Genomic DNA, 17377 nt, shown 5'->3' with positions numbered 1-17377 from the left:
CTCACTTTCACTCTCTCAGATAAATAAATACATACATACATACATACTTTAAAAAGAATAAAATAAAATGCACAAACTATGTTCAGAGAAAACTCACTTTCAGAGCATACCTATCAACTTACCTGGAGCATTCTTGCCATTGTCACTACTTCATGATCTGGAGGATTGTATTTGTAGCAATTCATGAACATTAACCTAACATCTGCAGCAAATTCATACGCATCTTTATATTCTTGGTTGTCCATTTTTCCCTAAATTAAGGATAAATTACGGGATTCACAAACAACACAGTTCAATAATCATTTACATTAATTACACAGAACTCAGGTAAAACCAAAAATAGATACCCACCCGCCAAATTTGACAAATGTTAAAATCCTGCTCTATTTGTTTTGTATTTTTTGACTTTGAAAATATCCAGTGAATTTTGACAAGCAGAGATAAGGAGGATATTCCAAGTTAAAAAAAAAAAACAACAACAGGGGCGTCTGGGTGGCTCAGTCGTTAAGCGTCTGCCTTCAGCTCAGGGCGTGATCCCGGCGTTCTGGGATCAAGCCCCACATCAGGCTCCTCCGCTGGGAGCCTGCTTCTTCCTCTCCCACTCCCCCTGCCTGTATTCTCTCTCTCGCTGGCTGTCTCTCTCTCTGTCAAGTAAGTAAATAAAATCTTAAAAAAAAAAAAAAAAACAGGAACAAAATCACGAAAGCAGGAAAACAGTGCATTTCCAGATAATCTTAGACAAGAATGATCCTAGAAGCAATGAAAAGATAAATTCCTTAAACCAACCTTGAATATTTAAATGAAAGATTTTTATTAAAACTTTCCTCAAAATGAAAAGATATTTAAAATTGAACAGAATTGGTAAAAGGAAGGAAATACTTAACATCAGAGCTGAAATAAAGAGACTAAAAAAAAAAAATAGAAAAGATCAATGAAACAGAGCCAATCCTTTGAAAAAATAAAACAAAATTGATAAACCTTTTAGCCAGACATGTTAAAAAAAGAGAGGACTCAAAATCGGAAATGAAAGAGAAGTAACAACCAATCCACAGAAATACAAAGGATAAGAGACTATTACAAAAAAATAACAGGACAACAAATTAAGATAACCTAGAAGAAACAGATAAATTCCCAGAAACACACAATCTTCTAAGACTAAGTCATGATGAAATAGAAGATCTGAACAGACCAATTACTAGTAATGGAACTGAATTAATAATCAGATGAGATCGGGCGCGTTCAGGGTGGTATGGCCGTAGACTGAATCAGTAATCAAACTCCCAAGAAACAGAAGTTGAAGACCACATGGCTTCACAAGTGAAACCTAAACTTTTAAAGAGTTAATACCTAAATTCCTCAAACTATTCAAAAAAAATAGAAAAGGAAGAAAAACTTCCAAATTCCTTCTAGAAGGCCAGCATTACTTTGATACCAAAACAAAGACACTACCAAAATAAAATAAAATAAAATAAAATAAAATAAAATAAAATAAAATAAAATTACAGTTCAATATCCTTGATGAACATAGATGCAAAAATCCTCAACAAAATATTAGCAAAATTCATTTACCATAATCAAGTGGGATTTATCCCAGGAATGCGTGGATGATTCAATACCTGCAAATCAATCAATGGGATATAATACATGAACAAAATGAAGGATAAAAGCCATACAGTCATCTTAATAAATACAGAAAAAATCTGACACAACTCAAATCTGTTCACGATAAAACTCTAAACAGTGTGGGTTTAAAGGAAACATACCTCAATATAATAAAGGCCATTAATGAAAAACCCACAGCTAACATCATACTCAATGGTGAAAACTGAAAGCTTTTCTTCTAAGACCAACAACAAGGATGTCCATTCTCACCACTTTTATTCAACATAGTACTAAAAATCCTAGCTGCAGCAATCAGACAAGAAAAAGAAGTAAAAGGGACCCAAAGTGGTAGGGAAAAAGTAACTGTCACTATTTATGGATGACATGAAATTGTATATAGAAAACCCTAAAAACTCTATCAAAGAACTTTAGAATAAATGAATTCAGTAACGTTGCAGGATACAAAATACACAGAAATACGCTGCATCTACATACCAATAACAAAATAGCAGAATGAATAATTAAGAAAAACAATCCCATTTATAACTGTACCAAAAAGCAAAAACAAAAGTAAACCTAGGAATGAATCTAACCAAGAGGGTAAGAGACCTGTACTCTGAAAATTATAAGACACTGATGAAAAAAAGTAAAGACATGAATGCAAAGATAAACCATGCTCATGAACTGGAAGAATAGTTAAAATGTCCATTCTACCCAAAGCAATCTATAGATTAAATGAAATCCCTATGAAAATAGTAACAGTAGTTCTCATGGACCTACAACAAATAATCCTAGAATTGTTAAGGAACCACAAAGACGCTGAATCACCAAAGTAATCTTAAGAACATAACTAGAGGGGTGCCTGGGTGGCCCAGTCGTTAAGCATCTGCCTTCTGCTCAGGTCATGATTCCAGAGTCCTGGGATCCAGCCCCACATCAGGCTCCCTGCTCAGCAGGAAGCCTGCTTCTCCCTCTTCCAACCCCCCCTGCTTGTGTTCCCTCTCTTGCTGCCTCTCTCTCTCTGTCGAATAAATAAATAAAATCTCAAAAAAAAAACAACCCACATAACTGGAGGTACTGAAATCCCAGATTTCAAAATATACTACAAACCTATAGTAATCAAAACAGAGTGGTACTGGCACAAATTAGACCCATACATCAGTAGAAAAGGTCACAGAGAGCCTAGAAATAAACAAACACTTATATAGTCAATTAACCTATGACAAAGGAGGCAAGAATATACAATGGGGAATAGACGGTCTCTTCAAATGGTGCTGCAAAAACTAGAGTTACATGCAGAAGAATGAAAACCAAACCACCTTCTTACACTATATGTAAAAATAAATTCAAAATGGATTAAAGACCTAAATGAAACATAAAAACCTGAAAACTAGAAGAAAACACAGGTAGTAATCTCTTGAACATGGGCCTTAGCGACATCTTTCTGGATGTCTCTCCTCAGGCCAAGGAAACAAAAGCAAAAATAAAGTACATCAGACAAAAAAGCTTTTGCACAGTGAAGAATATCATAAAACAAAAAGGCAATCAACTGAATGGGAGAAGAGATGAGCAAATTATGATAAGGGGTTAATATCCAAGATATATAAAAAATTCATATAAGAAAACAAAAACACTAATGCAAGAAAAATTTATGCCCCCCTGTTTATTGCAGTATTATTTACATTAGCCAAGGTATAGAAGCAAGCTCAGAGTCCATCAATAGATGAATGGATAAAGATGATGACACAACACACACACACACACACACACACACACACACACACACACGCACACACACCAAGTGACATAAAAAAGGATGAGATCTTGTGATCTGCAACAACATGGACTGACCCAGAGGGTACTATGCTAAGTGAAATAAGACAGAGGAAGACAAATACTGTATCGTTTCACTTGTATATGGAATCTAGAAAACAAAAACACACATACACACAGAAACAGTCTCATAAGTACTGAGAACAAACTGATGCTTGCAAGGGGGAGAGAAGGAGATGAATGAAATAGGTAAAGGGGATTAAGAGGTACAAACTTCTACTTACAAAATAAATTAAGCCATGGGGATAAAAAGTATAGAACAGGGAATATAATCAATAATATTGTAATAACATTGTATGGTGACGGATGGTAACTACACTTTCATGGTGAGCACTGTCTAAAGTATAGAACTGTCAAATCACTGTGTTGTACACCTTAATCATATAACATTGTATGTCAATTATACTTCGATTAAAAATTAAGGGGTACCTGACTGGTTCAGTTGGTAAAGCATGCGACTCTTGATGTTGGGGTCATGAGTTTGAGCCCCACGCTGAGGGCAGAGTTTACTTGAAAACAAATTTTTTTAAATAATAATTCTAAAAACCTGACCACGCCAGCAGAAGACCCCCCCGAAAAAATGTAGAGAGGGTTTGGAAACTCATAAATGTCTTATTCCCTGCCCCCCCAAAATTGCATCAGATTCATGCAATTGTTAAAAATATAATCTTGACTATATAATGAGAAAATGTCTACAACATAGTAAGTGAAAATTCAGGGTGCAGAGTTATATTTACATCCTGTAACTCAAACACTGTGGCAAAGAACAATGGGTGTGTTTGTACAGAAGAAAATGAAAGATGTTTAAAAATTTTTCCATGATTCATTCCAGATGATATGACTTACTAATGATTTTAATTTTCTTCATCTTTTTCTGAATTAAAACAATTTTTTTACAATGACAAGATTACTTTTATAATCAAGAAAAGAAGTTTCTCCTATTAAGACAACACTTACCTTAATAGTTCCAAGATCCATTGGGTTTTTCACAATATCATAGTAGTTATGGAGCCCCAAAGCATTAACATCAACAGGATTATAAAAGGGCCATGCATAGGACAAGTGTTTCTTTGCAAGCATTTCTTTAAGAATCTCACTACAGTGCCTTAACTGTTCGGTCACTTTAACATTCTTTCCAACTTTACACTGCTGCTGAGAATCTGGCAAAACAGTCTTCAGCACATTTTCTTTTATGGGTGGAATTTTCACTGATTTTTTTTCTGCAAGCGTTGGGGAAGATTCACCACTTGCTTTAACTACTGAAGTTGTAGGAGTTGTGGTATCTGCTTTCCTCTTCACACCCTTTGTAACCTGAAACAATTCAACAACAACAAAAACTATAATTAAGGGGACATTCAGAGTAAGTTTTCAAACTTACCAGCACCAAGTCTTCCCTATATTAAATATTAGTAAAGGTTAATTTCTCTTTTATAGGTAAAATAAATAATTCGAGTATTTTCTAATATCCAAAGAACTGTCTTGTGTAAACCTTTGAGATAAAAGAAAGATATATGGAAAAATAAGTCATAGTTACACAAAAACAAGTTTCTGAATACCTGAAATCAGCTATAGTATACAATTTTAAATTATCAACCCAAGAGAAGTTATATAACACGCAGAATGAATAGTTGGGCAACTGATATTAACACTAAAAATATAGTAAACCAGTTCAAATTCTACCAAGAAATCTCTAAAATTTGGTTCACATCCTAGGTCTCTGTTACAAAATATACACAGACAAAAAGATTGGCTGCAGTATGCTGAAGACCGATTTTCATATCAACTTACAAAAAGGTTCAGTCATCACAACAACTCCTTAACATTGAAACGTTCTGAAGCTACAGTGAACTTACTTGGGCCACTGTTTGTGAGGTAGAGTTGAGTGGAGTACCTTGTGCCATGTTTGAAGGACAAACTGATGTCTCAGGAAATACAGAGGGAATCACTTGTGGCTTAAATACTTTTTCCAGTGTTTTGGGGGATTGTTTTTCTTTAACAGAAGGAACTGCTACATTATGTTGAATGCCTAATAAAGTGTGAACCAGAGTCAGTATGTGAGTAAAATATGAAGTATTTTTATTAGTATTCTATTTTAATTCATTTAGTTCAGCTTTTTAGCAATATAAACACAATACACTCCCATTCCCCTTTGAAACTCTCCCACATACACTTGCTAACAGTTGTCAGAGCAATTTAGACATAATATTGGAGACTTTAAACCTACAATGCTTTATAAGGACCTGCATGATTTCTCTACTTATGTGTGCTCCCCCCTCCCACCACTCTCCTTCCAACCTTACTTCCTATCACTACCCCCTTCACTTACTTCACTTCAGCCTACTAGCCTGCCATAAAGCCTCAAATCTGGCAAGCATAAGCAGACTATGCTCTCTGCCTGGAAGGAGATATCCTCGTGGCTCACTCCAAATTTCCTTTATGTCTTTACTGAAAGGTTACCTTCTTAGGCCATCCTATGTAAAACAACTCTCTTTCGACCCCCACTACTTTCTTGTTCTCTTATTCTTACTTTTTCCCTGCCATTATCACATTTGACATACAACATATAGGTATCCCTGACTCTCCGAATTTTTGCTTAACAAACTCAGGAACCAAAAAAGGTTTGAATATATTTTAAGACAGGGCTTGTATTCCTCAATCTCTGGGTTCTCATTATCCACAAATTAAAACTTAGGAACCAAACAGATTGAGATAACCTCGTATCTTTTGATATCTCAACTTTGGTTCTTTGAACTCAGGAGCTAAACCGCTAAGTATAATAAGGAATACTTACATTGACCTAATTTTACCAATTTCCTGAACTATAACAAAGAGCTCTGTGAGGTGAAGGGAACTTTGTTTCAATCTCTACAATATCTCTTGTGCCTAACACAGTACTTGGAACATAAGAGGACCCCAGGAATATCTATTGCATGCCATTATGTCTCAGGCCACTTTCTAGGTGCTACGGCACAATAATGAACAAGATAGACACAGTTTCTGTCCTTGGTGAGCGCACTGTCTAGTGTAAGAAATAGAAAAAAAATCAAATTGATTATAAGTGATGTTGAGCACTAGAATGGAAATAAATGGGGTGCTGACTAAATTAAGGCAGAAACCTACTATAAAGAAGATAAGCCAGGTAGGCCTCTCTGAAGAGGTACCAATTAAGATGTTACTGTAAAGATAAGAAGTAGCTAGCCAGAGAATGGGGTGGCAGTAAAAATGTATTTCAAGACAAACAGTAGGGAAAACTTCAGTGAATGAGAAGAAAGTAGCTCAAGATGAGAATGGAGAATTGGACAAATACCAGATCACAAAGGGCCACAGTAGGATTTCAGACTTCATTTTACCAAGGGAAGCTAAAGAGAGGTTTTAAGCAGGCTAATGATGTATTCCAGTTTATTTTTAAAATGCTGCCTTTGCTATTGTGCAGACAATAGACCACACAGAATAATCAGGATCACAGGGAGTAAGAAGATGGTAGCCTGAAGTAGGATAATTGCAAAAACAAATTGAGGGTTGAATACAAATGACTTACTAATTAGCAGAATATGAGAAAGAATCAGAGGAAGGAAGGAATCAAGGACAACTTCTACTATTCTGGTTTGAATGACTATATTAGTACCATTTTCTGTTACACAGAGTAATCTGAGGAACATCAATGTTTAACTGTGAGCCAGTTCAATGTTAAGATGTGTATAAGACATCCAAGTGGAAATGTCCAGTGGCTGTATTAGAGACATAATTTGGGAACTGATAGCACACAGATGGAATTTAGAAAAAGAATATCTAATATCAAACCCTGAAAAGAAAACTCTGATATTTTAGAGGTTTAATAGAAAAGGACAATGCAAAGAGGACAACACAGTGGGAAAGTAAGCTCGCAAAATTAGAGTATGCACCAAGAATAAGGGCATTTCAAGAAAGAGTATTTTAGAAGGATTATTTACCATGACCAAATAGGATTTATTCCTGGGTTGCAAGGGTGATTCAACATCCGCAAAATCAATGTGATACACTACATTAATAAAAGAAAGGACAAGAACCACACATTCCTCTCAAGAGGTGCAGAAAAAGCATTTGACAAAGTACAGCATCCTTTCTTGATTAAAACTCTTCACAGGGTAGGGATAGAGGGTACATACGTCAATAGCATAAAAGCCATCTATGAAAAACTCACAGCGAATATCATTGTCAATGGGGAAAAACTGACAGCTTTCCCCAACATCAGGAACACGGCCGGGATGTCCACTATCACCACTGCCGTTCAACACAGTACTAGAAGTCCTAGCCTTAGCAATCACACAACAAAAAGAAATAAAAGGCATCCGAATCGGCAAAGAAGTAGTCAAACTCTCACTCTTTGCTGATGATATGATACTTTATGTGGAAAACCCAAAAGACTCCACCCCAAAACTGCCGAAACTGATACAGGAATTCAGTAAAGTGGAGGATATAAAATCAATGCACAGAAATCAGTTGCATTTCTATACACCAACAAGGAGACAGAATTCAGAGAAATTAAGAAGTTGATCCCATTTGTAATTGCACCAAAAACCATAAGATACCTAGGAATAAACCTAACCATAGGGGCAAAGGATCTGTACTCAGGAAACTATAGAAGATTCATGAAAGAAATTGAGGAAGTCACAAAGAAATGGAAAAACATTCCATGCTCAAGGATTGGAAGAACAAATACTGTTAAAATGTCTGTGCTACCTAGAGCGATCTATACATTCAATGCAATCCCTATCAAAATACCATCAACTCTTTTCCACAGAGGTAGAACAAATAATCCTAAAACTTATATGGAACCAGAAAAGACCTCTGATAGCCAAAGGAACGGTAAAAACAAAACAAAACAAAAACACCCAAAACTGGTGGCATCACAATCCCGGACCTCAGGCTCTATTACAAAGCTGTAATCAAGACAGTATGGTACAGGCACAAAAACAGACACATAGATCAGTGGAACAGAATAGAGAACCCAGAAACGAACCCTCAACTCTATGGTCAACTGATCTTTGACAAAGTAGGAAAGAATATCCAGTGGAAAAAAGACAGTCTCTTCAACAAATGGTGTTGGGAAAATTGGACAGCCACATACAGAAGAATGAAACTGGATCATTTCCTGACACCATAGACAAAAACAGACTCAAAAGGGATGAAAGACCTAAATGTGAGACAGGAATCCATCAAAATCCTTAAGGAGAACACAGGCAGCAACCTCTTTGACCTCAGCTGCAGCAACTTCTTGCTAGACACGTCTCCAAAGACAAGGGAAACAAAGGCAAAAATGAACTATTGGGACTTCATCAAGATAAGAAGCTTTTGCACAGCAAAGGAAACAGTTGACAAAACCAAAGGACAACTGACAGAATGGAAGAAGGTATTTTCAAATGACATATCAGATAAAGGGCTAGTATCCAAAATCTAGAAGAATTTAAACTCAACACCCAAAGAACAAATAATCCAATCAAGAAATGGGCAGAAGACATGAACAGACATTTCTCCAAAGACATAGAAATAGCCAATAGACACGTGAAAATGTGCTCAACATCACTCAGCATCAGGGAAATACAAATCAAAACCACAATGAGATACCACCTCACACCAGTCAGAATGGCAAAAATTAACCACAGTAAAAAACAGATGTTGGGGAGGATGCGAAGAAAGGGAAACCCTCTTACACTGTTGGTAGAAATGAAAGCTGGTGCAGCCAGTCTGGAAAGCAGTATGGAGATTCCTCAAAAAGTTGAAAATAGAGCTACCCTACAACCCAGCAATTGCACTACTAGAGATTCACTCCAAAGATACAAATGTAGTGATCTGAAGGGGCACCTGGACCCCAATGTTTATAGCAGCAACATCCACAATAGCCAAACTATGGAAAGAGCCCAGATGTCCATCGACAGATGAATGGATAAAGAAGATGTGATATATATATATACAATTAACTATTATGCAGCCATCAAACAATGAAATCTTGCCATTTGCAATGACGTGGATGGAACTAGAGGGTATTACGCTAAGCAAAACAACTCAATCAGAGAAAGACAGTTATCATATGATTTCACTCCTATGTGGAATTTAGGAAACAAAACAGGATCACGGGAAGAGAGGAAAAATAAAACAAGACAAAACCAGAGAGGGAGACTAACCTAAGAGACTCTTAATCATAGGAAACAAATTGAGAGTTATTGGACAGGTGGGAGTGGGTGGGATAACTTGGTGATGGACGGTGGGGAGGGCATGTGATGTAACAAGCACTGGGTATTATATAAGACTGATGAGTCAGTGAACTCTACTACCTCTGAAACTAATTATAACAGTATATATTAATTGAATTTAAATTTAAAAAGGGTGAACATAGTAAAATTTTCTACAACCAACTATTATGATAAATATTTATCTACTTACCAGTGCCTGCCTTGACCAAACAAAATTTGATTTGGTGAGGAAAAAAAAATCAAAACTGTAATAAGGTAACAAATACTCTATTTCTGGATTTATGAATAATAAAATTTGTATTCTTTAATCAATGGAAAAGAAGAAAGAGATAGTAACCTTCTAACACAAATACTAATAGAGGTCAAGTAAAATGAGAATAGAAAAATATTACTTAAATTTTGCCACATCAAGACTGTAAGAGACCCTGACTGACAAGAACTTGTTAAGTAGTGTGGTAAGAATCTTCTTGGTGATGTAGTAAGGCTAGAACCTATACTGAAGTGAATTCATGAATGTTTAAGAGAAAAACAAAAAAATGGGACAGTAACCAGAAAGAGACAAGTAAAAGATGAACTTCAAAGACAAGATATTAGAGCATGTTTATAGAGTAATGAGATGAACTCTACAAAGGAGAGATTAATGATATATGAATCAAAGGGGATAACCAAAGGAATAAAATCATTGACAAGGTGAAGAGGGAAGATCCAGGTCATAAAGGCAATGGCCCGAAGTGAAAGAAGAGGAAAGGATCCTGTTATATAGACCTTTGCTCTAGCTGATCTCTCCGCCTGGAATGTTCCTCTTTGTTCAAATCTTAACTTCTCAATGAGGCCCACTCAGAACCCATCCTGTTTGTTTGCCTCTCTTTCTCCACTAGAATGTAAACTCCATGATGGCAAAAGTTTTTATTTCCTTCATTGATATATCCCGAGAACTTGAACTGTGTTGTAGCACCTCAGAATTACTCAAGTATTTCATCAATCAATAAATCAATACCAATTCAATTTAATGTACTAAATTTAAATTTTTTCTTTGCCATTATTTGGACTAGCTACTGTCATGTGAGTGTTTCCCTACCACTGTGCATAAAAATGACATGACTCTGGCAGCAAAATGTTCCTAGAAAAAGTTATCTGGAAACCCAGATCTTTACTCCAAAGCCAAATCCTACCAATCCTTCAGGGCCAAACTCAAGTTCTATCACCACTAAAGCCTTCTCCAGCTTTACCAGTATGAATCAACTTCTTACTCTCTTGAACCATAGCATGTACTATGTGTAATTTCATCTGACATTTATTATAATGCATTGTCTTTTTGTTTTTTAAAGTTTTATTTACTTATTTTTTTAAAGATCTATCCATTCATTTTAGAGAGAGACAGAGCAAGAAAGTGGTGGTGGAGGGGGAAGAACAGAAGGAAAACTGAAGCCAACTCCCCACTGAGCGCAAAGCCTGACACGGGGCTCGATCCCAGGGCTCTGAGATCATGACCTGAGCCCAAATCAAGAGTCAGCTGCTCAACCAAATGAGCTACCCAGCAGCCCCTGAAGTTTTATTTCTAACTAAAATGGAAACTGAACTTGAGGGTTAGGGTGATTATACATCTTTGTAACCCCATAATATATGCATTATATGTGACAAACATCCAAATACATATTGACAGAAAAAGTCAAAGAATTTGTCTGAGGGAATCTTATGTTCTTAGCAGTAATCTGAGCATCTGAATGTAGCTACAACTTAAACATCAAGAATGTATTAAAGTGGTTTTTTTTTAAGGGAGGCATTCTAAAGGTAAATAATTTTTACCTTGCTAGAGATAATATTTTAAGTCAGCAATAATTACCACTTTGCTTTAACAATTTAAGTAGCATACTGATCTATGTATTATCTACCTTGTAAGAGCTTATTTTAATCCTCTCTCAGAACCCTAGGCTTTATATTGTCAGACTTAAGATCAACCTTTTCCTAAGGTGAGAATAAAATAAGAACTTTAACAGAACAGTGAATATTTCACAGGATTGAGTAAGGCTTGAAGTCACGACCCATCTTAAATATCTATCAACAAGGAAAAAAAGTACACATTATTACCGATAAGAACCACCTGGTAGTGGTAAGTCTTCTATATCCCAGCCACCTAACTGTATACTTTATAAACATTTACAACCATGAAAGTGAAATATTTTCCTGACATTATACATGAGAAAACTAACATGGAATGATTAAGGAATTTATCTAAAATGTACACCATCAGTAGTCCAAAAATAAACCAACATTTCACCTATGACAACCTTGGTTAACCTCTACAATAAATCCATTTGAAGACTTAAGATTTGTTTTTTAACTCCATATTTAAATATTATTATTAGCTGTAACATGTTTCCCTCTAAAGGTTTTTTTTTTTTTTTTTTAATTACGAAAGAGTTAGAAAAAAGGAGAATCTTCAGATGCAACAGTAACATTTCATTCTTAGCTATGGGATCTTCTGGTACAAGGAACATTGACAATTTTGGCCATCTTATTATTATAGCACAGATACAAGATCCACTAAAAAATACTAATAAATTTACTGGATGCTTACTATGTGAATAGCACTACACTATAGGAGATCTCAGGCTCCAAGGTCATAATCAATACAATTCTCCTTCATCTTGCATGATAGCCATCTTTGCTTTCAAAGTATGCCTTACTGTTTAAATGGACATTTAATACCAATGCAAAAGGACTTAAAAGGACTTCTTTTTTTTTAAAGATTTTTAAAAGATTTTGAAGATTTTTTTTAAAGATTTTTTTTCAAAGATTGTAAGATTGTATTTTGAGAGGGAAAGCGAGAGCGCGCACTTGCATGTGGGGCAGGGTGCAGAGGAAAAGGGAAAGATAGTTCCAAGCGGACTCCATGCAGAGCCTGGTGCAGGGCTTGATCCCACGACCCTGAGAGATCAGGACCCTGAGAGATCACGACCTGACCAGAAACCAAGAGTAAGACACTTAACTGATTCTGCCACACAAGTGCCCCAGGATATAGAAGGACTTCTGAATGTCTATTTCCTTTGACGGATTTATTATTTAGTTCTTGTCATTATATTTATACACACACACATACACACATTCATATATAATACAAAAAACAGAGAAAGTAAGAAAACATAAACCTTTTCTGTCTTACCTTTCTTTATTCTTTCCTTACCACCCACAATTTGTTCTTCTTGTGGCATCTGAGATAATTTCTGCCTAAACAACTTCTCTAGAGCTTGTGCCATAAGAACAATGTCATCTCCAGGCTAGAAAATATATAAACATAGGTTATGCAATATGGTCACTGTACCAAATTTCAACAATTCAGGCTACCTTAGAGAAGGCAGTGACACAGTACTCTTAGACATTATTAAACAGTATCTACTGCTTCTAAATTAAGTGCAGAAAATGGTGTATCAGCTTATATTTTAAATTCTAACATTCTACCCTTTTAACTTCTAAAAATAACCCAGGTAGCCTTTCTGAGTACTAGAGGGTTACAATCCAACCAATCCTACTAATACAAAAAGGTTTTAGAAATTAAAATTTCTACCTCACAAATAAGTTAAAACAAAACAGGTTCATGGCTGTGGAAAGTACATGATTTGACTTGATGTGATGCCGTTTTCAATTAACTGATAAAAGGACACTGCAGAACTAACTCAGTTTTTAAATTGTTTTCCCCCCCAGTTTTTAAATCTTAACTATCTGTGTAGAAGTCTTTGGCTTGCTTTATTCACTACTGATAAAAAACTAAGTAGATTACAAAGCAAAAGCCTAAAGCAGAGAACACTTACTTTGAAGTTAGGTACTATAGGAAAATTACTGAACTTCATTTTAAAATATTAAATGTAAAAGTACACTTGAAATTGTTAAATTAAAATGAAGTTGCCAATGGTACTTTCAGAATACCATTAGTTCTCATTTTTAAAGAAAATCATATTGGCTAAGAGTCTTAAATTTAAGATGGCACTGATAGTTTGGGAACCAAAATTTCTATCACATTTCAGCATCATCAGTGATTTTGAATAATCGGGATAGAAGTTTAATTTTTAGATATAGAACAGCTTAAAAAGAATGCAGTACTCTGGGAAACAGGAATACTATATGGAGAAAAAAATGAATACACAAGTCCAGTTTTATAAGATGAAAGCAAAAGTGAAGATTAAGGTCGAATGTCCACATATATTATCAGACAAGCCAAAGCATTAACACAAAGGCAAATACTACTACCAGAATATAACAGAGACTGTGTCACATCTTTAAGTTAACTTGTTATGAAGTTTAGATGTATAATTTGTCTGAATTCATACCATGAACATTTAACCAAGATTAGTATAGAATAAAGTTTACCATTTACAATTAAAATTGCAGAAGTATGGTAGAGAACATTTTGAAACAATTACTTACAGAAACCATTTTTTAAAACATATTTCATTTTTTAAAACATAACAAAGCATTACAGCTACTCAGGCAAAATTATAGCAAATAGATTAAATAAATATATGAAAATTATGAAATCCAGTAAAAAATAAACATTATCCTTAAAAATATGCAAAAATATCCAAATCAAGACTTGAAATGTGAAATCAGCACACTTTTTATACACATCTTCTTTAAGTAAGAGCAAAGAATTACCAATTATAACATAAGGCTTACATACCTTGTTGTATAAATAACAATTCGAGAACATTATGTTGAAGTCCGCTATACATTCTGAAGCCTTCACATAATATTTATGTTCTAAGCGCTTCTTAATTGTATTTAAATCCATTGGGGTCTTTATAATGGTATAATAATCCTACAATTTTTAAGAGGAAATTCTAAATGTTAGTAGTAAGAAAAAATTCACTGCAACTATTGGTACACAAAGAAATTTAAGAAGCTATATACATGTAACTAGATTACCTTTAAAAAGCCATAATTTGGAAACTGAAACTTTTGTACTGAGAAACAAAGCTGACTGCCATGGCATTTTTTTCAGAGAAAAAATAACAAAAGAATAACAGAAACAAGAATGTAAGAGTAGAACTATCCGGGAATATAAAAAGTGAGGGCATGGAGAAGAAAAATGTACAATTTACGGAGTCTGACAGATCCAGAGTATAATCCCAGAGCCATGGTTCACTAACTATGCAACAAATTACTTAACCATTCCTCTATCAGATGGCTGAAAATACCTAAGAGAAGACCTAAAGCTGAATTCTGTATATGATGCACCTAAGTCTACCAAGAAGTGTCAAAAGCAACTTCATGAAGAAGGTGACGCTCATGACAACCTTGCACCAAAAGGTCAAGTGAGGGGCACTGGGGTGGCTCAGTCGGTTGGGCATCTGACTCTTCGTTTTGGTTCAGGTCATGATCTTGAGGTCATGGGATGGAGACCACCTGCATCAGACTCTGGGTTCAGGACGGAGTCTGTTGGAGATTCTCTCCCTCCCTCTCCCTCCACCCCCTCCCCTGCTCGCGCACACGCATTCTCTCTCTCTAAATAGATAAATCTTAAAAAAAAAAAGAGGTCAGGCAACACATTCTATAACAAGAAAAACATGTACTATAATGTACCACACTGTTAAAATAAGAATTTCAATGCTCAGAAAAATGAGCTTTGTTATTTAGGAAACAATACTCATTGGAAAATTCTTCAGTGGTGCAGAATTAGAGGTCTTTATTAAATTTAATATATTTTACAATATTAAGGACAATTTCTTTTGGAGATTCACTTTTATAAGTAATAATCGTAAGATATACTTACTGGCAACTTTAGTTTCACAGCATCCACAGGCTGTTGAAAAGGCCAGGAAAAACTATGCTTCCATAAAGCCTTCAGGACAACTTTCTGTAGATACTGCAGTTGATTTGTCAATCGCCCATTTCTCTTAATATTTATATATTCTGGTGGTGGAGGGTTAACAATAGCTGTTTGTCGACTTGACAGAGACATCGTCAATGGGGTTAAATCCTGATATTACAATGTTGCCTATAAGTTCATGTCCTTAAAATCCAAAAACAAAACTGAGTTACCTTCAAAGTGCATTTAAAATGGTTTCTAAAACTAATGAATCATCGAGCCTTACATCGAAAACCGGGGATGTACTGTATGGTGACTAACATAATATAATAAAAAATCATTATAAAAAAAATAAATAAAATAAAATAAAATGGTTTCTAAAATGGAAAAATGGTTTCTAAAATGGAACTAAAAAGTGTTAAAGAGTAATAATATATTTTATATCACATCATGATTAAGACAACAAAAAAGCCAAATGATAAATAAATACATTTGTAAACAAATACAAACCTCTTTCTGTATAAGTACTAAGAGTTGTTTCATTATGTATGCCTTAGTTTTGGATGAGTTAAGGTATTTCAAACTTGCACAGTATTTCTTCTGCCTTTCTAAAATACAAGTTGAGGTCTTAGCAGGAAAAGTCTATAAGTTTCTAGTAAAAAAGAAAAAATAGGAAACGTTAAACATAACTGTGGTATGTAGTTACCCTAAAATTAATTCAATGAAAGAATAAAAGCAAATTAAAGGATTTTTCTGGCTAATTTAAATAAAGTGATTTATTTATTTACATAAGGAGGCTCCACCCACAACATGGGGCTTGAACCCATGACCCTGAGATCAAGGGTTACATGCTTTACCAATTGAGCCAGCCAGGCACCCCTAAATTAATTTACTTTAAAACCTAATTATTAGAAATACGACACATTAAAATGCTACTATTTAGTATATATTACTACATCTAAAATAAATAAATAAAACTATATTTTAGAAAGACAGTATCTAACATTCCTAAACAGCATTATTAAGGGACAAAAGAGCAAAGGTACTACCCAAGTATATCAGCAAAATGAAAAGTACAATTATTAAACAAATTGTCCATTTTTTGAGAAGTGTTTTTTTTTTAATTAAAAAAATTTTTTTTTATTTGAGAGAGAGCACATAAGCAGGGGAAGCAGCAGAGGGAGAGGGAGAAGCAGGCTCCTGCTGAGCCCTGATGCAGGGCTTCATCCCAGAATACCAACCTGAGTCGAAGGCAGACAGACGTTTAACTGACTGAGCCACCCAGGTGCCCCTAGAACAGTGTTATATTTAGTCAGTGTATCTTTGTTTCCATTAAAGCAGTGTTAGTTCTCAACTGCATATTAACCAGTTTTGAATCTTTCTTTAAAAATGATGGTAGGGGCGCCTGGCACAGTAGTTAAGCGTCTGCCTTCGGCTCAGGGCGTGATCCCGGCGTTATGGGATCGAGCCCCACGTCAGGCTCCTCCGCTATGAGCCTGCTTCTTCCTCTCCCACTCCCCCTGCTTGTGTTCCCTCTCTCACTGGCTGTCTCTATCTCTGTCAAATAAATAAAATCTTAAAAAAAAATAAAAATGATGGTAAAATACATAACATAAAATTTACCCTCATAACCATTTTTTTTTCTTTTTTTAAGTAGGCTCCACACCCAGCATGAAGCCCAACTCCAAGCTTCAACTCACAAGCCTGAGATCAAGACCTGAGCCGCGACAGAGTCAGACACTTAATCAACTGAGCCACCCAGGTGCCCCTATCATCTTAACCATTTTTAAGTGTATAGTTCAATAGTGGTAAGTATATTCATTTTTGAGCAACTAATCTCTAGAACTTTTTCATCTTACAAAACTGAAACTCTATACCTATTAAATAACTCCTCATTCTTACCTCTCCC

At 35.3% G+C, this 17377-nt stretch overlaps 1 protein-coding gene across 1 annotated transcript in view; it reads right to left on the bottom strand.

Annotated features, from left to right (window-relative positions):
• Positions 1-15621, bottom strand: part of BRDT (bromodomain testis associated) — a 54747-nt gene extending 39126 nt beyond the window's left edge. Inside the window, exons 1-6 of the mRNA XM_045801316.2 lie at positions 15433-15621; positions 14341-14478; positions 12829-12943; positions 5289-5461; positions 4393-4746; positions 123-251 (exon numbers count right to left, since the gene is read on the bottom strand). Of these exons, the coding sequence (XP_045657272.1) occupies positions 123-251; positions 4393-4746; positions 5289-5461; positions 12829-12943; positions 14341-14478; positions 15433-15621 (1098 nt within the window). The remainder of the gene's footprint in view (positions 1-122; positions 252-4392; positions 4747-5288; positions 5462-12828; positions 12944-14340; positions 14479-15432) is intronic.
• Between the last annotated feature and the right edge of the window lie 1756 nt (positions 15622-17377).

Source organism: Ursus americanus, chromosome 12 (assembly GCF_024610735.1).
Source record: "Ursus americanus isolate L20-20 chromosome 12, mUrsAme1.1.p, whole genome shotgun sequence".
In the NCBI taxonomy this organism is placed as follows: Eukaryota; Metazoa; Chordata; class Mammalia; order Carnivora; family Ursidae; genus Ursus; species Ursus americanus.
This window is presented reverse-complemented; position numbering and strand designations above follow the sequence as displayed.